At 40.1% G+C, this 21,062-nt stretch overlaps 1 protein-coding gene across 1 annotated transcript in view; it reads left to right on the top strand.

Annotated features, from left to right (window-relative positions):
* The window catches only part of TBX20 (T-box transcription factor 20), a 58,524-nt gene that overhangs the window by 31,305 nt on the left and 6,157 nt on the right, over positions 1-21,062 (top strand). Inside the window, exon 7 of the mRNA XM_062178913.1 lies at positions 20,675-20,787. Coding sequence (XP_062034897.1) covers positions 20,675-20,787 — 113 coding nt within the window. The remainder of the gene's footprint in view (positions 1-20,674; positions 20,788-21,062) is intronic.

Genomic DNA, 21,062 nt, shown 5'->3' with positions numbered 1-21,062 from the left:
TCCTGCCAAAGTTTTGAATCCTGTATCAATTTACAATTGTAATTTTCATTATGTTAGCCACATTCAATTGGCACTTCATGAAGATACCACTTATTGTGGAATACCTTACATTAATCAACATTTCTTATACAGATGTCTTCCAGATGGTTTAACCCACCCATTACCTGGATAGCTTGCACTAAGCAGGAAAGACATTTTATTTTCCTTTTTTTTTTTTTTTTTGACAGGCAGAGTAGACAGTGAATGAGAGAGAGAGACAGAGAGAAAGGTCTTCCTTTGCCGTTGGTTCACCCCCCAATGGCCGCTGTGGCCGGCGCATTGCGCTGATCCGAAGCCAGGAGCCAGGTGCTTCTCCTGGTCTCCCATGTGGGTGCAGGGCCCAGGGACTTGGGCCATCCTCCACTGCACTCCCGGGCCATAGCAGAGAGCTGGCCTGGAAGAGGGGCAACCGGGACAGAATCTGTCTCCCCGACCGGGACTAGAACCCGGTATGCCTGCGCCACAGGAGGAGGATTAGCCTGTTAAGCCGCGGCGCCGGCCATTATTTTACTTTTTTAAAAGATTTATTTTTATTTATTTGAAAGGCAGAGTTAGAGAGAGAGATCTTCCATCCTCTGGCTCTCTTCCCAAATGGCTGCATTGGTCTTGGCCAGGCCAGGCTGAAGCCAGGAGCCTCATCTGGGCCCCCCACGTGGGTTTGGGGACTCAAGTACTTGGGTAATCCTCCAATACCTTCCCAGGCACATTACCAGGGAGCTGGATCGGAAGTGGAGCAGCCGGGACCCAAACTGGCAACCGTATGGGATGCCAGTGCTTCTGGCAGTGGCTTCACTCTCCACGATACAGTGCTGGCCCCTTAGTTTTTATTTCTAAATAACAGTATGATTAATTATAGTGACATAGTTTATGTTGAACCATCCTTGTATTCCTTGAATAAATCCTGCCTAGATTTTGTTTTCCTTGTAATATATTGCTGGATTTAATTTACTTACTTTTATTTAACACAAATTAATCTTTTTTTAAAACTGTGATTTTATTCTTTCCTTTTCTGTAAATTTTTAGGGTTCAATTTCTGCTAAATTATTCAAATTAATTAAAATAGTTTCCTTCTTTTTATTGACTGAATTACTTTAAATAGCAGGAAGTGATCATTTGCCAGAAGATTTTATCAGTCTTGCCTGTTAATTCATCTTAGTGTAGTATTCTTTTGAGGCATTCTTTATCAGCTTTCTTAGTTCATCTCATTGCTTATCAGGCCGATAGATATTAACTTTGGTTCCATTTAAGGCCTTTCATTTTTTTTTTTTTAATATTCATTTATTTTCATCTAGTTGCAAGGCAGAGCAACAGAGAGACACAGACAGACACAGAGAAACATTAATCTTCAATCTGCTGACTCATTTCCCAAATGTCTAAAACAACAAGAGCTGGGCCAGGCTGAAGCCAGGAGACAGGAAGTTCATACAGGTGTCCCATGTAGGTAGGTGGCAGGGATCCATCATTTACTGCCCCCCAAGATGCAATAGCAGGAAGCTGGGTCAAAAACAGAATGGGAACTTGAACCAGGCACTCTGCTAAGCAGTGCAGCTATCCCAAGCCATGTCTTAACTGCTGTGCCAAATACCCGCACCCTCCCTTTATTGTTAATGATAGTGGCTGGCCGGCACCTCGGCTCAATAGGCTAATCCTCCGCCTATGGTGCCGGCACACCAGGTTCTAGTCCCGGTCGGGGCGCCGCTCGGGGCGCCGGTCCTGTCCCGGTTGCTCCCTTCCAGTCCAGCTCTCTGCTGTGGCCTGGGAGTGCAGTGGAGGATGGCCCAAGTGCTTGGGCCCTGCACCCGCATGGGAGACCAGGAAAGGCACCTGGCTCCTGGCTTTGGATCAGTGCGGTGCGCCGGCCACAGCGCACTGGCCGCAGCGACCATTGAGGAGTGAACCAACGGCAAAGGAAGACCTTTCTCTCTGTCTCTCTCTCTCACTGTCCACTCTACCTGTCAAAAAAAAAAAAAAGATAGTGGCTGAAACTTCACAGTTTCCATGTGTCAAAGAGTGGGCTATATACTTCACACATTTTGTTTCATCACATAATAAAGAAATTATTATCATCCCATTTTTTATAGATGAGATAATGAAGTTTATAGATTTGATACTTTATCCAGATTCACCAGGTTTGTGACTGCTGAGCCTCAAACCCAATTTAGTTTGTCCGAAATTGGAGTCCTTTCTCGTTAAATAATCATTGCCTTTAAATCCTGCGAGAAGGGCCTACATTGTGGTGCAGCAGTTTCACAGCCACCTGCAGTGCCAGCATCCAGTGGTTTGAGTACTAGATGCTCCACTTCCCATTCAGCTCCCTGTTAATGTGCCTGGGGAAGCAGCAGAAGATGGCTGACGTACTTGGGCCCCCACCACCCATGTGGGAGATCTGGATGGGGTTCTAGGCTCCCAGTTTCAGTCTGACCTAGTCGTTGTGGCCATCTGGGGAGTGAACCAGCAGATGGAAGGTCTTTTTCTGTGTGTGTGCGTGTCGATGTGTGTGTGTGTGTTGCTCCTTCTATCTCTGTTAACTCTGCCCATCGAACAAATAAAAGAAATTTTTAAAAAATAAATTCTTGAAGAAGATAACTATAAAATTTATATTTCTCTGTATTTGCAAAGAGTAAAAAATATTCTTCTTGATCCTGGCTGTCATGAACATGGCCCCACACCATTGCAAATACACCATGAACTGGCAGTGAGGGCTGTGGTGGGATCCCTTCTTTCTAGACGTCTGCAGTGTGAGAATCTGCTCCCCATCAGCTACGCAGAGATCCACCTTCATCTCCTTCATCTCTGACCTCTGTTGTTCCAAGCTGGGATTCAGGTGAAATTCCAGCATAGGCCACTGTTTTTTTTGTTTTGTTTTGTTTTGTTTTGTTTTGTTTGTTTGTTTTTGTTTTTTAATTTATTTGAAAGGCAGAGAGAGAGAGAGAGAGAGAGAGAGAGAGAGAGAGAGAGATCTTCCATTCATTGGTTTACTTCCCAAATGGCAAGTCTGGACCAGTCTGAAATCAGGAGCCAGGAGCTTCTTCCAGGTCTCCCATGTGGGTGCAGGCATTCAAATTCTTGGGTCATTTTCCACTGCTTTCCCAGGCGCAGCAGCAGGGGAGCTAGATTGGAACTGGAGCAGCCGAGGCTTGATGGGATACCAGCACTGCAGACAGTGGCTCGACCCACTGTGCCCAGCCCATGGGCCTTCTGTGATTCCCACCTGGGTAGCTTTCCTCCTTGTACACTAGTGAAGGACACACTGCGTGGTTCTTCTTTCCTTTCGAAGGCTGAAGTTTCTAAGTATGTAGTTGACATCTTCCCTCATTTTCTGAGTTTCTCTCATTTTCTTCATTATATCAGTGAGGCAGGGAATTAAATACATAGGTGTATGTCATCCTATTGGTTCAAAATTCATAGAGTCTTTGTAAAAATTGTTTAAAAACTCCTTGTATTGAGTAAATCTCTAACACATAAAGTTTGGACACAGCCCAATGAGATTCAGGCTTTCTTTCTCAGAACTCAAGACATTCTGTTAGTTTAGATGAGGAAGGAGACTTTGGGAAATCAAGTTGCAAATCTAATATTCTAGGAATTTATAGAAGCTTTATCTACATGAGGCAATAAAGAAAAAAATATTGGCGGATTTGCTAAAGAGGTTCATGGTTTATGGGTCATTTGTGGGTCTTACATAATAATGTGTGGTACTAGAAAGTAGTGTGTGTTTGTAATGTGGCTCTCAACTGGTTGGCAGAGTTTCTGAAATAGTAAAGTTTTCCTAGGAGCCATGTGGGGCCAGTGGGGCTCACACTGAATCAGGTAAACAGCCTGGAGCAAGGATTGGCAAACTACAACCTGCTGCTTGTTTGTAAGCCCACAAGCTAATAATGGCATTCATGTTTTAAAATGGTTGAAAAGAATTAGTGCTTCTTGATGTGTGACAATAATATAAAAGTAAATTTTATTATTTATTAATATGGTTTTATTGGGACACAATCTTAGTTTGTTACGTATGGCTGCTTTCATGCTAAGTGAGAGTTGAGTACATGCAAGAGACCATGTGGCCTATAAAGCTCAACATATTTACTAAGGACCCTTTGCAGAAAAATGTGCTGATCCTTGACTTAGGGCTTTCTGACACTGTGGAAATGTTGGCAGCAAGGAAACTTGAATATTCCTCTTTCTGGCTTAAAATTAAGAAGTAACTTAATTCATTAATTTTGTTTTGAGGCCCTAGTGGTGGTGTGTGTTAACAAAGCTAGTGAGCCTTGATGTCTGTCAACACGTTTTTATTCCTATCTTTATAATATTAATTGAGACATGTTGTTAGGGTCATTTTAGCCCTTGTAGTTGAAGCCAGAAGAAAGATGACAGAGTAGGATGATAATGTAACAACTTGGAGATTCATGCTTTGTAAGATTTCCTATAGATTTCAATTATCTGTGCAATTTTTTTCCATCTTCTAATTGTGTGACTCAGTTGTTATGAATAATTGAAACACAGGTTGTGCTATGGTTTGAATATGGTTTGTCTCCACCAAAGCCCATGCTGAGGTTTGGTTCCTAGTGTAATAGTGTTGGGAGTTGGTGTCTTGAAGAGATAATTTGGTCCTGAAGAGAGATTCACGCTCTCCTTATGGGATTAGACTGCTCACTGTAAGAGCGGCCTTCTTGGCTTATTCTCTTGCTTCCTATCTTGCCATGTGACTTTTCTCTCTTCTACCCTTAACCACTCACCACTTTTACACGCATTTCAACCTTGTGATGCCATCTGCTGGGTTATCGCCCAGTGTAAGGCCCTCACCAGATATGGCTTCTTGAGCTTGGACTTCCAGCCTCTCTACTGTGAACTAAATGAACTTTTCTTTCTAAAGTACCAGTAATGGTATTTTGTTATAGAAATACAAAGAGGCTAAGGCTGTAACACATTTTTTTTTTCTCTTTTAGAGAACTAGAAACGTGCAGGAACTGTGTAAAGGAATCAGGAGAGAAGGTGTTTAAAAGACTCCTAAAATTGTTAAGGAATTTGAAAATGCCTCTACTAATATTTCTCAGACTTTCATTTTAAAATTCTAATATGATATTTGAAATGCACAAAACTGCTCACATGTTAAATAAGTAAAATGTGAGCTTCCACCTCTCACATCACCCTCTCCACATAGTGATAAAATGAAAATACTCCTTCATCATTCATTCACTTTATCCCACAGTGTTCAGACACAGAGGATGTTAGATTATGCATATAAAGGTATTCCAATAATGTAGTAACTAAAAATAGTTAAGCATGTTTTGTGTATCATTTGTGTGTATTCTAGATATTTTACTAGTCGGTTTTTTAAACTTTTTTGTTTTTCTTATTTTACTACTAGAGTGCTTTAAAATCACTTGAAATCATTCCTCTGTGAGGTTATACCACTAATCCAATGATGTTCATTTAGATAATTTTTTTTATTTAAAAATATAATTTTACTATATAATTACATAGTTAGTAGATGATTTACATGGTTTCCAGATAAATCTGGAGAACATTGCTTATGCAAAGGCATCAGGATTGCCTTCCATCCCATTTCTTCCTTCCTCTATAGGTAACCACTAGAAAAGGGTTTCTCTTTCCATTGTTTTGTCATATAACCAGATGCCTATTTCTGTATTATTCCTCCTTTTCTTAAATACACTTCCCCCTTTTCCACATAATAATGTATATTAGTATTATTTATATGTAATCTATAATACATAAGAGTATAATGTATGTAATATCCAAAGCAACTTCAGAAAGTTTGTGAAAAATAATTAAAAGATGAATTTATTTTGGTAAAAAAATTTTGAAATAGATACATAGCTTTTTCAGAATACACACCTTTCTGTGAACTCATTGAAGACCACTCATACATATTAGTGTTTGGGATTAGCTGTATCATACTATTTCATGTTATATTTAAATAGATGTATAAGTCTTTCATAAAAAGTCTTTTACAATGTGATCTATTTTATTATCAACCTCTTAAAACTATTTATTTGGTAACTATCAAGGTTTATAATTTTGCTCTAGAGTTTACCTTTATGCTAATATCTTTAAAAAACTCATATTCCCCTTCTTGCCCATTTTCTGTTGGTTTCCTACATGAGCAATATTGAAATTAACTAGAAACTTCCTTTTTTTCTTTCCCTTATTTTTCTCCCATTAAGTATTGGATCTGGAGTAATATCCCTTTAATTCCAATTAATAGAGACAATCAATAATGTTATTCTGTTCATTGTTTTCTCTGCCCATTCTCCCCCACCTCGTTCTTGAGACTTGTGCACCATCTAGCTTGTTAGAGTGGTATCGTTATTACACAGTATGTTCTTTCTTTTCTTTTTATTTGACAGATAGAGTTAGACAGTGAGAGAGAGATAGAGTTAGAGAGAAAGGTCTTCCTTCCATTGGTTCACTCCCCAAATGGCCGCTATGACCGGAGCCACGCCAATCCGAAGCCAGGAGCCAGGTGCTTCTTCTCGGTCTCCCATGTGGGTGCAGGCGCCCAAGCACTTGGGCCATCCTCCACTGCCTTCCTGGGCCACAGCAGAGAGCTGGACTGGAAGAGGAGCAACTGGGACAGAATCCAGTGCCCTGACCGGGACTAGAACCCAGGGTGCTGGTGCTGCAGGAGGAGGATTAACCTAGTGAGCCACGGCGCCAGCCCAGTATGTTCTTTTTTTTAGCCATGGTTTAGTCTTTATTCTGCAGGTTTATAGTCAATGCCAACTAATATATCTTTTATCAGTGTTTCTCCAGTTTCTTGGTTCCTCTGAAGTTCATTCTTTAGCAGATTTTTCAGGAAAGACACATAGGATCATATCCCTTGACTTTTGAGTGTGTTTGGCCTTTATTCTTTTTTTTTTTTTAAAGAGATTTATTTATTTATTTGAAATTCAGAGTTACAGAGAGGCAGAGGTAGAGAGAGAGACCTTCCATCCACTGGGTCACTCCCCAGATGGCCGCAACAGCCAGAGCTGCACCCCCAGATGGCCGCAATAGCCAGAGCTATGCCGATCCAAAGCCAGGAGCCAGGAGCTTCTTCTGGGTCTCCCATGTGGGTGCAGGGGCCAAGGACTTGAGCAGTCTTCCACTGCTTTCCCAGGCCATAGCAGAGAGCTGGATCAGGAGTGGAACAGACGGGACATCAAGTGGTGCCCATGTGGGATGCCGGCACTGCAGGAAGCCACTTTACCCGGCCCCCTGCCTTTATTCTTTTTTTTAAAATTTATTTTTAATTTATTTTAATTAATTAATTTATTTTTTTATTTTTGACAGGCAGAGTGGACAGTGAGAGAGAGAGACAGAGAGAAAGGTCTTCCTTTGCCGTTGGTTCACCCTCCAATGGCCGCTGTGGCCGGCGCACCACACTGATCCAAAGGCAGGAGCCAGGTGCTTATCCTGGTTTCCATGTGGGTGCAGGGCCCAAGGACCTGGGCCATCCTCCATTGCACTCCTGGACCATAGCAGAGAGCTGGCCTGGAAGAGGGGCAACCGGGACAGAATCCGGCGCCCCGACCGGGACTAGAACCTGGTATGCCGGCGCCGCTAGGTGGAGGATTAGCCTGTTGAGCCACGGCGCCGGCCCCTGCCTTTATTCTTAAAAGTCAGTTTGACTCTGCAATCTTTGACTCTCATTTTCTGTCCTGCTGACTCTTAGCATGTTGTTACTTCACTGTCTCCTGGAATGAAATGTTGCTCTTGATGACAGTCTCATATTCTTTCCCATAGGAGGGCTTGGTCTTTTCTCTGGAATGACCAAAAGGTTTGCATTTTTCCCCTTTGCTCCTATCGTCCCTGAGCAAAAGGCAGAGTGTCCAGAGAGGGACGATTGGCACTTGTTTGCTCCCTGTTTCTTTGACTCATCAGTGATGTCCAGTGAAAGGAAGAAGGTGGCGTCAGTCCTCTAGAGCAGTACTCATTCTCTGCTTTGTACCTCGAGCTTCCTTAAATAGTCCTTTGAAGCCAGTCCAAGACTCCCTGCCCCAACTTCAAGTGAGCTCCCCAGTGGAATCCTTTTTATGCTGTTGGAAGCTCTGCTGATAACCTAGAGGTGTGGAGGAGGCATCCCATGAGTGAAATGAAATGTGAGGATTATGTAGATTTCCCTTCTCCATATTATGGCTCTTATCCAGACCACAGGCTTGAACTATTTCCATGGACTCAGTGGGACAGCTAAAGGGGTGTCCCCACTCAGTACTCTCTCCAGCTGTCCCATAGCAGAGACATTTGTTTTAAATTTGGTCTAGAATGAGATTTTCTGTAGCGTAGATCTGTACACATCGACTGTCTCTCCTCTCTGTCTGCATTTTCCACTGCTTAGGAGGTCTGCTCTTATCTGGGCTTTCTTCAGAGCATTCTGGCTATCTTTGGAAAAAAGAAAACCCTGCTGTTTCGTGCTCTTGAAGGAGTCGTGCATGTTGTGAAGTGATGGGTCCCATCTAATAGTTGCTACCCAAGTAGCCAATAATACAGGTTCTCATCACTCTTATATATTTAGAAGAAAATCATTGCAATAGATTTGGGCAAAGGAGAAGATTGTTAACTTTTTTTTTTTTTTTTTGAGAGCAGAGTAGAAAACTGTACTGGATGAAAAAAATAAATTAATCCTAAACCTAACGAATATTGCATTATGATAGCTTAGTTAGTTAATTAGTTTGCTAATTAATTTTTCATAAATGCAATATATTTGAATATTTTGGAGACTTTTTACAAAGTATGAGCACACTTCGAAAAGTTCATGCATGGAAGATAAGTTTAATTGTCCCCCCAAAATGAAATCCATGCACAGCTTTTTCATGGTACGCATTTTCCATTAACTTTCTGAAGATCCCTTGTGGATGATACACCGGCTGCAACAAAGTAAACGTGAAATGTCATTTCAGTGGCGCCTGCCTAGACGTTCCCCAAATGACCCTGGAAGCTGTTACAAGCAACTATGACACGAGAGCCGAACTACTTGCAAGTAAAATTACTGAAGATAGACAATGGCAGAGGCTAATAACCAGTGTCTCTGTCCCCTGCTCCCACTGCTCACCAATGTTCCCTGGGACCCGTGTCCGTCACAGGAGCACAGAGCAGACCAGGGCTCCCAAGACAGTGGAGGATGGAGTTGAAGGGCCTCGCCTGTGCCCTGCAGGCTAGCCCCAGGAATGCACTGCTGCCTGGATGTCTCAGGCCCTTTGGGATGCCACAATAAAAGGCTTCATACTGCAGGGCTTATAAACAACTATTGTTCCTCTCAGTTCTGGAAGACTCTGTCTGGTGAGGGCCTGCATGCTGGTTCATGGATGGCATCTTCATGGTGGAAAGGCCAACCACTCCTCTTTTATTAGGGCTGTAATCCCTCGTAACGAGGGCTCCACCCTCCTGACAGAGTCACCACCCAGAGGCCCCACCTCCTGATATCATCACACTGGAAATTGGGTTTCAAATGTGAATTTTGCAGGGATGTAAATGTTCAGACCATAGCAGATGTCTGAACACATAGACAGAAATCAGAGAGTTTTAAATTGAATTTTATATCTGGGATTAGTAAGTAACATAGTAGGATATTTCAATTTTATAGAAAATTATTTTTGATTAGTAGTATATAGTTTGTAAGTTCTTTCAAATACAGGTTAAAAAATCAGAAACTATTTTAAGATTGTGGGTACTAGAGTGTGCACTGGCATTTTGCTTGTAAACTTCCAGAAGACATTCACTTAGCTTTCTAGGAAGCGTTTGGTCTGAAGTTAAAATGAAATTGGGAGCTATCCGGTTTATCCATCATTGCACCAACCAGGCAGCAAGGGCTCAGAGAGCTCCAGTGATTCACCCAGGGCCACACTTATAGTAGAAAAGTTCAGGTTAGGGCCAGCGCCGTGGCTCAACAGGCTAATCCTCCACCTAGCGGCGCTGGCACCCCGGGTTCTAGTCCCGGTTGGGGTGCCGGATTCTGTCCCAGTTGCCCCTCTTCCAGGCCAGCTCTCTGCTATGGCCCGGGAGTACAGTGGAGGATGGCCCAGGTCCTTGGGCCCTGCACCCCATGGGAGAGCAGGAGAAGCACCTGGCTCCTGCCTTCGGATCAGCGCAGTGTGCCGGCCGCAGCGCGCCAGCCGCGGCGGCCATTGGAAAGTGAACCAATGGCAAAGGAAGACCTTTCTCTCTCTCTCTTTCTCTCTCTCTCTCTCACTGTCCACTCTGCCTGTCAAAAAAAAAAAAAAAAGTTCAGGTTAGAACCTAGGGCTCTTAGGAACCATGAGTGGGCTTTTTCAAAAGAGCTACTTTGAAGTTTTTATTTTTGTCGGTATACTTACAGATTCATTTATTTTTAGAGCCAGAATGAACCTTTAGTTCATCTAATCTGTCCCACCAGTTCCGCACCACACCCTCATTTTATAGAAGGAATCAAAGCCCAGTTATAGATAAGGAAGCCGATGGCATAGCTTCTTGGAAAAGAAACAATTTTTTTTTTTTTAATTTCCAGCAAACAGAGATAGTATAGATGTCTGCATGCATAAAGTGAAAACAGTTTTTCTTGGTAACCAGATGAAAGTCTACTTTTCATAAAATCTATTCATTTAACCAAATTAAAATACTCTCAATAACAACAACAAAACAGAAGAGGATCACCTTTAATAGAACTGGTTTTTTTTAATTGAAGGAGTCACCAGAAAATTCCTTTAGCAAGATGTGCTTCTTGTAGTTAAGCTATTACGCATTTTAAACAAGGAAAGCACTTATCATGTACAGCTGTGTGAACTGTAAGTGCCGCATACACCAGAGATGGGTCCCAGAGCAGCAGTTTCTCGCAAGTGTCTTGCAGTTGTGAATTGTCCTACTTCTTCCTCACTTGTGTTTTCCTTTCCATGTGTGGGGGTATTTGTCTCTGCCTCACAATTTACTGCAGTTAACTTCTAGGCTAAACAGTCTGTACTTTGCACAAGATCTTTCTTTTAGCTGTCCCAGCCATTAAGACTTAGGAAACTAAGCATAAAGCTTTTGTTTGTTTCAGTGATGTGGTTTGCTTATTTAAGTTGCTAATGATACGCTGAAACCAGAAATGTATATTAGTATTGAAAAGAAAAATCAATTGGATTAAGTCAAATAAATAAAAATAAAGTCTAAAAGCTTTCTGAAAGATTAATATTATTTTTCCAAAACAGATTGCATAACATAGTTCAGTTATCAAATTAAAATTAATGATTTACAATACATCTCAAATTGTATTATCTAAGGTTTTCATTTTTTAAACATTTTGTGGAAGCTAAAATATTAATATAATTTGTAATATATCTGCATAAGTCTTTAGAAAAATATGTGACATGGAGTTCTTTACAGAGACCCAGTGAGACATGATGGAAACATGAACAAACTGATGAGCAAGGACAACTTGAAATATTTTGTTTCTTATAAATTATATTTGATTTTAATGGATTTGACATTTTCTCCTTAAACACAGTTTTGGTCAGGTCTGTATTTTGGAGAGAAAATTAGAATGGAAATGGAAATAACATTTAATTTCTATTTAATTTTCTCTCTGACATGTATATTGTAGGAAGACTTAAATGAAGTATGGTTAGTTGTAGGGACTAGAAGTCTCAATTTCATCTAACATGATTGTAATTCTGTAACCCGCCTATGGTACACATGATCATGATAATAATACCTAAATACATTTCAGTTTATCTATAAATATTCTTTGAGCACTTATGTGCCTGGTACCAATTCAGCTCCCTATGTTTATCAGTTCCCTTAATCTTAATAATAACCTTAAGAGCTCGATCATATTAATTTCTTCGTGTTGCAGATGAGGAAATGGAAGCATGGAAAGGTGAGTGATTTGCCTGCAGGCACACAGCAGGCAAGGGGCAGGGCTGGGACCTGAGCTAAGCAGACCAGCTCTGCCAGCGTACTCCTGCCCGCCACATTGGGGCAGAGGCTCTGTTCCCCATCGTGGCCTCTAGACCAGCAGCAGCAGCCGCATCACCTGGAAACACTGGACATCGCACTCTCAGGCCATATCTCAGACCCACTGAGTTGGAAAAGCTGGGGGGGGAGGCTGTACAACCTGTGTTTTGAGGAGTCCTCCAGCGATTCTGATACACACAGGTGTCTGAGAGCTGCTACTTCTGCCTGATCAGGGGCCAAGGGTCTAGTGGTAGAGACAGACATGCAAATACACATCCTCTAGTAAGTGCAGTAATTGAGACATAGGTGAGGATACTTCAAGAGCGTCATGGAAAATGGAATGAAGAAATAATTTAATTTTACTGCAAGACAACTTTGAAATCCAAGCACAGTTTTCCATAATATGCATTTTTCATGAACTTTTTGAAGACCCCTCATATTAGGAACAGAGGTGCTGCAAAGGAGACTGTAATTGGAGGGCGAAAGTTTTGTTTTTTTGAGCACTGAGAAATTTGTGCTTTGATTTTAAAGACACAGAAAGGGCAACCAATTCCAATACAGGTAGGGTATGCTGGATTTGCTTTTCCGGAGTTTGAGCAGATAGTCTAAATGACTTCGAATGGGGCTGAGTATTTTGGCAGGACCAGCAGAATCATTGTTACTATCCTGTTTTACCCATCTTCTGGCCATAGCTGTGCCTCTGACATGCACGCTATTCCTGGAATTGATGGTTTTAAAGTTTTCAGAAGACATCTTTTGGAGATCACCTAAGATAATGATGCATCTTTTGTGCCTAGAAAAATAACTTAGTGTTCCTTGCTAGAAAGGCTGACCCTCAGTCATGGCACCCACTTTATTTGCCTATAAATACAAAGGTAGGCCTACTAAAACTCTAGTGCCTTGCATTAGGATATAACAGGACTGAGTGTTACAAGCTACTGTCATAGCTCCTAATGCCGACATCACTTAGCCCATTAGGGGAGTCAGCCTTCATTTTTCAGGGTACAGCATTGTAGGCTTGCAGGCTAAACAAATTCTTTGCACTTTTCTTTCTCCTGGAAATAGGGATTAGACATAAAGGAAACAACGCAAGCTGACTACTCTTTGTAATGTCTTCGGAGAGATGGACTGATGTGCACCGCTGTGTTCAATCACTTAAAAGGCAATAATTCAATTATGCCATCCTGTATATAAGAAAAGCCATTGCTTTCAGTTCACTTCCAGGCCTGACACAAGTAAATCACTTCGATAAAATCCCTTTTTTCCCCTCTTAGAGACTGGCATAAGTAATGATACGACAATCTAGCAAGGACAAGATGAATGTAATACACTTCTTATAGAAAAGCGAAAGATTTCACAAAGCAGTGATTCATTGTGTTATTTGGAAAATTATTTTTCATGTGTGTGTGAGAAAGATATTTAAATGATCTCTTTAAGGGTGCTTTCAGAGAGGTAAATCTTTTGGATTTAAGTGTTTGAATTTAGCAGTTTATGTGCAAATTATAGGAAGAATATACCTCATGAATACAACATTCATAATTTGGACTCACTGATGGCCATACTTTTATAACTATGCAAAGTGAAAATAATATCTAAGATATTGAATCAAATTCCTTTCTCATATGGAAATAACCACCTCATTCATTTTTAAATTAATTTTAATTATCAGTAATATGACACATAGCTTAGACTTAAAGGACAACTTGAATCTACGTTATTGCATCATTTTACCATAGATTCCAGCTCCATTGGCTTTTTTTTTAATAACTCAGATAATCCAAAAAGACAGTCACTCTCTAACGTGATAGTGAATCAAATCCTTGAGTAAGTGACATCAGTTGTTAAACTGCTGGGGTTCAATATTAGCAGAGTGTAGTCATATAAAGGTGAAACTGTATGGCAGTTGGCAAATTAATTAGGGTCCATGTCATTTCAACTTATCCTTCCTGTTAAACTTAAACTTTATGTTCAATATATTCAACAGTGTCAGTGAGTGATATGATATTTTTATTTTATTAGACTAATAAGTCTATGTCAAAGGACTCAAATAGTCTCAAAAAATTTTAAAAATAAGTTGTGCTTTTAAACAAGAGCTGTGGACTCATTAAAATGTAACATGTTGTGTAATAACTTTATAATAGAGTTGAAAAGAACATTGTCAATTTCTCATTGACTTCAGTATTCTATCATTGAGAACAGTCCTGTTTTTTGGACCATGTTATTCTGAATTATGACTATTCAGATAGATAGAATACACTGGAGAAACATACAATCTAAAAGATGACATTTTTCATGCTTTATGTATACTTACAAGGAACCACTATTTCCTGAGTATCTCCTATGCGCCAGAAACTATTTTGAGTAATTCAAATGTGTTATCTCATTTAATACTTTTAGTGCCACTTATTGCTATTTTCTACTTTTGTTTTTGCATAGCAACATCTCCATTATCTAATACAATGCATAATTTTCTTTGTCTCTCTCTTTCTGCTTCTTCCTTTCCTCTCTCTACCCTGCTCCCTCCAGAAGGCAGGGATATTTATGTGTTTGGTTTATTGCTATTTCCATAATTCTTAGGATAGTGACTTGTTCACAGTAGTGGCGCAATGATTTTTTTTTAAATGACTGAGTTGCCCTCTGAGGTGGATAGTATGTGCTCCCCAGTTTACAGCTGAAGAGAGGTTAAGACAGTAACACAGCCACAATGTTAAAATGGAAAATGGTTCAACCCCTCATGTCTCCATTCATCCATTAGATGAATAACATTAATGTCCATGACATTTTCAATGTGTCTCACTGCCCCCATGAATTACTACATTGACTAAAAGTCAACATGGTAATTATACTTTTTAAAACAGATTTTTTTAAAGGAAAACAGTAATTTATAGATGATAGCAGTGTCTGTCTTTCCTTCCTTCCTTCTCTCTTTCTTTCTTTTCCTTTTCCTCCCTCCTGCCCTTCTTCCCTTCCTCCCTTCCTCCTTTCCTTCCTCCCTCCCTCCCTCCCTTCCTTCCACACAGAGGCAGAAAGAGAGTCTGTATCTTCCATCCGCTGGTTCATTTCCTAAATGGCTGCAATGGCCAGAGCTGAGTGAATCCAGGAGGCAGGAGCTTCTTCTGGTCTCCCACGTGGGTGCAGGGGCCCAAGGATTTGGGCCATCTTCTACTGCTTTCCCAGGCCATAGCAGATAGCTAGATTGGAAGAGGAGCAACCCGGACTCGAACCAGCACCCATATGGGATGCTGGCACTGCAGGTGGCAGCTTTACCCTCTATGCTACAGCACTGGCCCCTTAAACAGATTTATATATTTGAAAGGTAGAGTGACAGAGAGGGGGAGAGATGAGAGAGAGAGAGAGAGAGAGAGAGAGAGAGAGAGAGAGAGAAAGAGAGAAGGAAGGATCTCTTCCATCTTCTGATTTACTCCCCAAACACTTGTGACAGCTTGGTCTGGACCAGGCTGAAACCAGGAGCCAGGAACTGCATCCAGGTAGCCCATGTGGGTGGCAGGAACCCAAGTATGTGGAACATCATTTGCTGCTTTTCAGACACATTCCAGCAGTAAACTGGAAATGGAGGCAGGACTCCCTCCTGGGCACTCTGATATGGGACACTGGCATCCCAAGCAGCAGTTTAACCCACTGCACCATAACACTGACCCCCCAAAATTGTAATTTTTATTAACTCATTATAATAGGTTCGCAAAGTACCAGTGTGAGACCAGCAGCTCTTTTGGTTCATTGGTAATTATCATAGTCTCATGGTATTTTATAATTTATAATTGATTTAGATTAAAAAATACATATATCCCAAATTCAAAAGGTATAGATGAATATATGGTGAAAAGTACCTACAATACCCCTGTCCCTCGTGCCTAAATTTCTCTGCCCTTTGGAATCATCTGGGAGCTTTAACAAGTATTGAAGCTCGTGTTGCATCTCAGAGGTTGAGAATTAATTGGTTTGTGAGTGTAGCTGGGCTTTGGAAGTGTTAGAAAATTGGGTAAAGGTAAAGCAACAAGGATCAAACATATCCTCTTTCCTAAAACAAAGAAGGAACAAGAAAAAGTTACAAAAACTCTTGTAATTGTACATGAGCATACAAAGGGCAGGAATCTCAGAGGTTGGGAAACACATGGGGTCAGTTCTGTGATGGCCCCAGGGTCTCACCCAAGAGAGTGTCTAGATCATGGCCAGAGAAGGGGTAAATACAGGCAGAACCTGGTTGACTTCTTATGCTGAGAAGTCAGACCTGAGTGTCAGAAAACCCAAACAGTGACAATTCATAGGACACACTACAGGAGAACAGAGAGCTGCCTGGAAAGAGAGCTCCACAGATCTACACAAGGCCCCTCGTGAGTGTTCAGCTGAGACTCGATTAGTACATGTATGTAAAGAAACTACCAGAAGACTGCGGAATGGGTTTGGGGAGGGAAGCAGTTGAAAAGATGAGAGTAAATAATGTGTAGTGCTCACACAAGAATGGAAATGAGCCTGTTCCAGCCAGATGGGCTGGAAAACTTTTATTTTACAGTGCATGTGGTAGAGTACCCACAAGGTTTTTATATCTGTCATAGATGTAAAAATAGCCTTCGACTGGACAGTGTTCCCATCCTGCCTAACATATCTCAAAAGAGAAACTCAAAAGGAAGAAACTGTTCCCAAATAACTAAATGCCAAAATATAGCTCAAGAATATTTTTAGGAATACAACAACTTCCATCACCTGACAAGATAAAATTCATAATGTCGGATGTCTAATTATAGATCACAAGGAATGCAATATGTAGAAAAATATGACCTGTATGAGAAGTTGATCAATTGAAAATAACTTGCAGCTACATAGATATTATAATCAACAAAGACATTCAAACAGTTATAATGAATGTATTCCTTATATTTGTAAATTGAGTAGCAGCATGAAAGAACTAAATCAATGCTCTGTAGGTGAAAACTCTAAGAAACACAATGAAAAATACATAGAATGGAATTATTGGCATATTAGACATTGTAGATGCAAAGCTTAGTAAACTTGAAGATATAGTGATAGAAAGTATTCAACACAAAACAAAGTGAAGATAAATTTTTAAAAATAACAAGAGCATCAGTGAAATGTGGGAAAACTTCAATATGCCTTCTATTATTTGAGCAATTGGAGACCCTGAAAGGTGATTGAGGGGTTGGAGAAGAGATGTTTTTGAAGAAATATGTGCAAAATTGTTCCAGTTTAATGGCAACTGTAAACACATAATTCAAAGAGGCTCAACAAACTCAAACACAAAAAGAATGAAGAAATACTACCAAGTCATATCATAATCAAATTGTTCTAAACCAGGATAAAAAAAAATATTAAAAGTGGCTGGGCCGTACTGTGGCGTTAGCGAGTAAAGCCGCTGCTTGCAGTGCCGGCATCCCATGTGGCGTAAATTCGAATCCCTGCTGCTCCACTTCTGAACCAGCTGTCTGCTATGGCCTGGGAAAGCAGTAGAAGATGGCCCAAATCCTTGGGCCCCTGCACCCGTGTGGGGGACCCAGAAGAAGCTCCTGGCTTCTGACTGTGGATTGGCTCAGCTCCAGCTGTTGCGGCCATATGGGGAGCGAACCAGCAGATGGAGGACCTCTCTCTCTCTCTCTGCCTCTGCCTCTTTGTAACTCTGCCTTTCAAATATATAAATAAAACTTTAAAAAAAATAAAGTACCAAAAGGAAAGATGAAAAATGTTTCAGACTATTTAAATCTTTAAAAAAGTTAATTAGTCAAAGATGAGGAATCTTCAAAAAGCTTATGGAAAAATCTGTATTATGAAAAATTATCCATAAATTTAATTTTTAATGCAAAATAAACATCTTTTTAGTTGTATTTTCTATCAACTTTTTGTAGTACTTTCATATTGTTAGGGTCTTACACTTGAAAGGTATATCATCACTTGAAGGTAGATTGTGACAAGTAAAAGATATTTACTATAAGTGCTAAAGGATCCACAAAAATAGCCAAAGAAAGTGATAGCTAACAAACCAACAAAGAATATGTATTGGACTCATATGAAAATTAATCCTAAATTAGGCAAAAATGAGGAAAAAGATAACAGAGAATAGATGGTACAAATAGCAAGATGGCAGACTTCAACATAACCATATCAGTATTCACATCAGATGTGAATGCAGTATAGTTCTCAATTAAAAGGCAGAAATTTTCAATGTGAGCTAAAAAGTAATGCAGAATATATGATGCCTATAAGGACCATATTTTATCTATAAAGATTCGAGTGATGGGTGTTCAGCATAATAGCCAACATACTGGTTAAGATACCTACATCCGACACTGGAATACCTGGGTATTATACCCATCTCCAGACCGTGGGAGGTAGCCATAATGGCTCAAGTAACTGGGCTCCTGCCACCCATGAGGGAGACCTGCATAGAGTTGCTGGCTCTTGGCATCAGCCCCACCCCAGCCCTGGCCGTTGTGGGCATTGGAGGAGTGGACCAGTAGGTTGGAGTGCTCTCTTTATCTGTTCTCTCTCTTTTCTGTCTTTTGTGGTGCCATAAATATATAAGTACAAAGATAGATATTTAATTTTAAAAGACACAGTTGAAAGTAATGCATTTTTTAAAAAGTATATCATGACAACACTAATGAAAGGAAAAATGAAGTGGCTATATTAATATTAAAGTAGATTTCAGAGCAAAGAATGTTACTAGGGATAGGGTAGATCATTTTATATTGATAAAGAGTTCCAATCATCAGAACATACAATTCTACAGGTGACTCAAATGTACAGATATGTATGGTAACCATCACTCTAATCTCTCAGCTCATTAGTTTCCACCATGCAGAGGCAAATTTTCTAATTCTGATTCTTGTCCTGGAATCAGGAATATTCTGGAAATATGAGAGTACTTCAAAAATTTCATGAAAAATTTGAATTAAAAGACAAGTTTGTTATATAAAAAGCTTTGTAGTCCTTGCATTGTTTTTTTCATATGTGCTTGACAGATGAACTTTTTGAAGGCTTTCCATGCACATACAGGTATATACAGGCATATACAAACCTACATATTCTTTGTCTTAAATTCAGGCAGTAGCATAACTTTATATATTCTTCTGTACCTTTTCTTTCTTACTGTGCTGGTATCTTGGTGATTATTCCATATCGATAAATGTTGAATGAACTCATTCCTTTTAACAGCTCTATGTTAATCCATTGGATCTGAATTTACCTGATCTCTTTCATTTTGACTATGTGAAGTGGTATTGTGTACTTATTTTAAAACCTCTTGGAAATAAAGCTGTAATTTCAATAGTTGCCAGTACTAATTTTTCTTTTAGGAATACTCAAGTCTTCATACTTATGCTATATATTATGCTAAATTGCTTGACTTTAAATGTATACCAAATTAAGTATGAATTGGTATTTTTTCCTACACATGAAGTCTGTGTGTCTACATGAAATATTGACAGGTGTTACATTTTGAAACATTTTTATGACATTTTATTTGTTTTAATTCTTACCTCAATATGAAATTTGGTGTTTAGTTTGTCCTTTCTCATTTAGCACAATTTGTTTTATATCCAATGTATGTCCGTTAGTAGATAATGCAGCATTGATCTTTAGGTCACAACTATTCTGGAAACGTACACTTTGAGAACTGTTACCAATATACACTTTGGCAAAGACATTATTTGGCTAAAAGCTTGCTGCCTTTTCCTTTTTTTATAGCAGAGGTCAGACAGTGTAATACCAAACCAATCTTGGTGTTTATAGTTAACCTTACTCTTTGGTTTATAGTTGATATTATAAAAGGAAGCAATCTACAAAGACATGTACAAGTGTATCTGGGGGCCTAAATCCCTAAATGGCCATTTATATTTTCTTTATGGGTTTTCTGTAATTTTCATTCTTAGAGCAACAAAGATAGTCTGTCCATTATCCAAATTATCAACATTGTCATATACTTTATGCATCTGTTTGGTTTGTTAATGAACATTGATCCTTATGAAACGATAACTTGAAATTTTTGCCAACATTTCATCAGCTGTTGAATCAGTGCAGCTGGCAGAAGTATTTACATTATATTCATTAGCTGATGAAGTCACTAGGAAGATTCACTGCAACTTCACATGGTAAATTCATTCACTCATGGCTTTTTACATCATTCAATTCCATATTCCTCTGGTCAGGTTTCATAGCTCCTTGTTTATCTCTTTGGCCTTCACGTTGTGATATTTAAGGGTATTGTCCTTACCTTATACACTTAGGCTTGCTTGTGTCATGTCTCTCCCCAGCACTGTGTCATAGAGGAGTCCCCCTCCCCAGTGTCTGCAGATTCAACCAACTATGGATTGGAAATATTTGAATAAAACATTTTTTTACTGAACAAATACAAATTTTTTTCACATCATTTTGCCCTAAATAATACAGTCTAGCAACTATTTACACAGCATTTACATTGTATATTAGCCATTATGTTATCTCAGTATGATTAAAAATATCTGGGAGAGAATGTGTACAGATTGTATGCAAACATCACACAATTTTATATAAAGTGCTTGAGCATCTGATGACTTTGTCATCTGTGGGGCCCTGAAATCATTCCCGTTGGATACCAAGGACAGCTCTGCAGGTTTTGAATGTCATCTTTCTCTGGAATGGTTTCCTTTTGGCTGAGAACATGATCTACTGACTAATGAGTGATCCTTGAGATTACTGTGGTGAACTCATGATGGGTCACTTTGCTCCCCAGGGAGAGTGTGGAGAGCCTGATTCAGAAGCATTCCTATGCCCGCTCACCCATCCGCACCTATGGAGGAGAAGAGGATGTCCTGGGAGATGAGAACCAGGCAACCCAGAATAGAGGTGAGACCGCTTCCAGGGCTGCAGAACCTACAGGGGGAGGCGACGGGGGAGCTAATGGGATGTCTAGTCCTCAGGGTCCATACTGTCCAGAAAGGATCTCAGGAGTGGACAGCCTACTGCTGGTCTTTAGACGTCTCTGTTTAGCCTGTGAGTGGTGAGAGATTCCACTGACTGGAGGTTTCCTATGGTTTGTTTTCCAGTGCAAAGACCATGAATCTGAGTCAGAAGTCAGGAGGTGCTTGTCTGTGATCTGTAACCAAAGAGCCATTAAACCC

This window comes from Lepus europaeus, chromosome 20 (genome assembly GCF_033115175.1).
Source record: "Lepus europaeus isolate LE1 chromosome 20, mLepTim1.pri, whole genome shotgun sequence".
NCBI lineage: Eukaryota > Metazoa > Chordata > Mammalia > Lagomorpha > Leporidae > Lepus > Lepus europaeus.
Note: the sequence above shows the minus strand (reverse complement) of the source record. Positions and strands in the feature narration are given on the sequence as shown.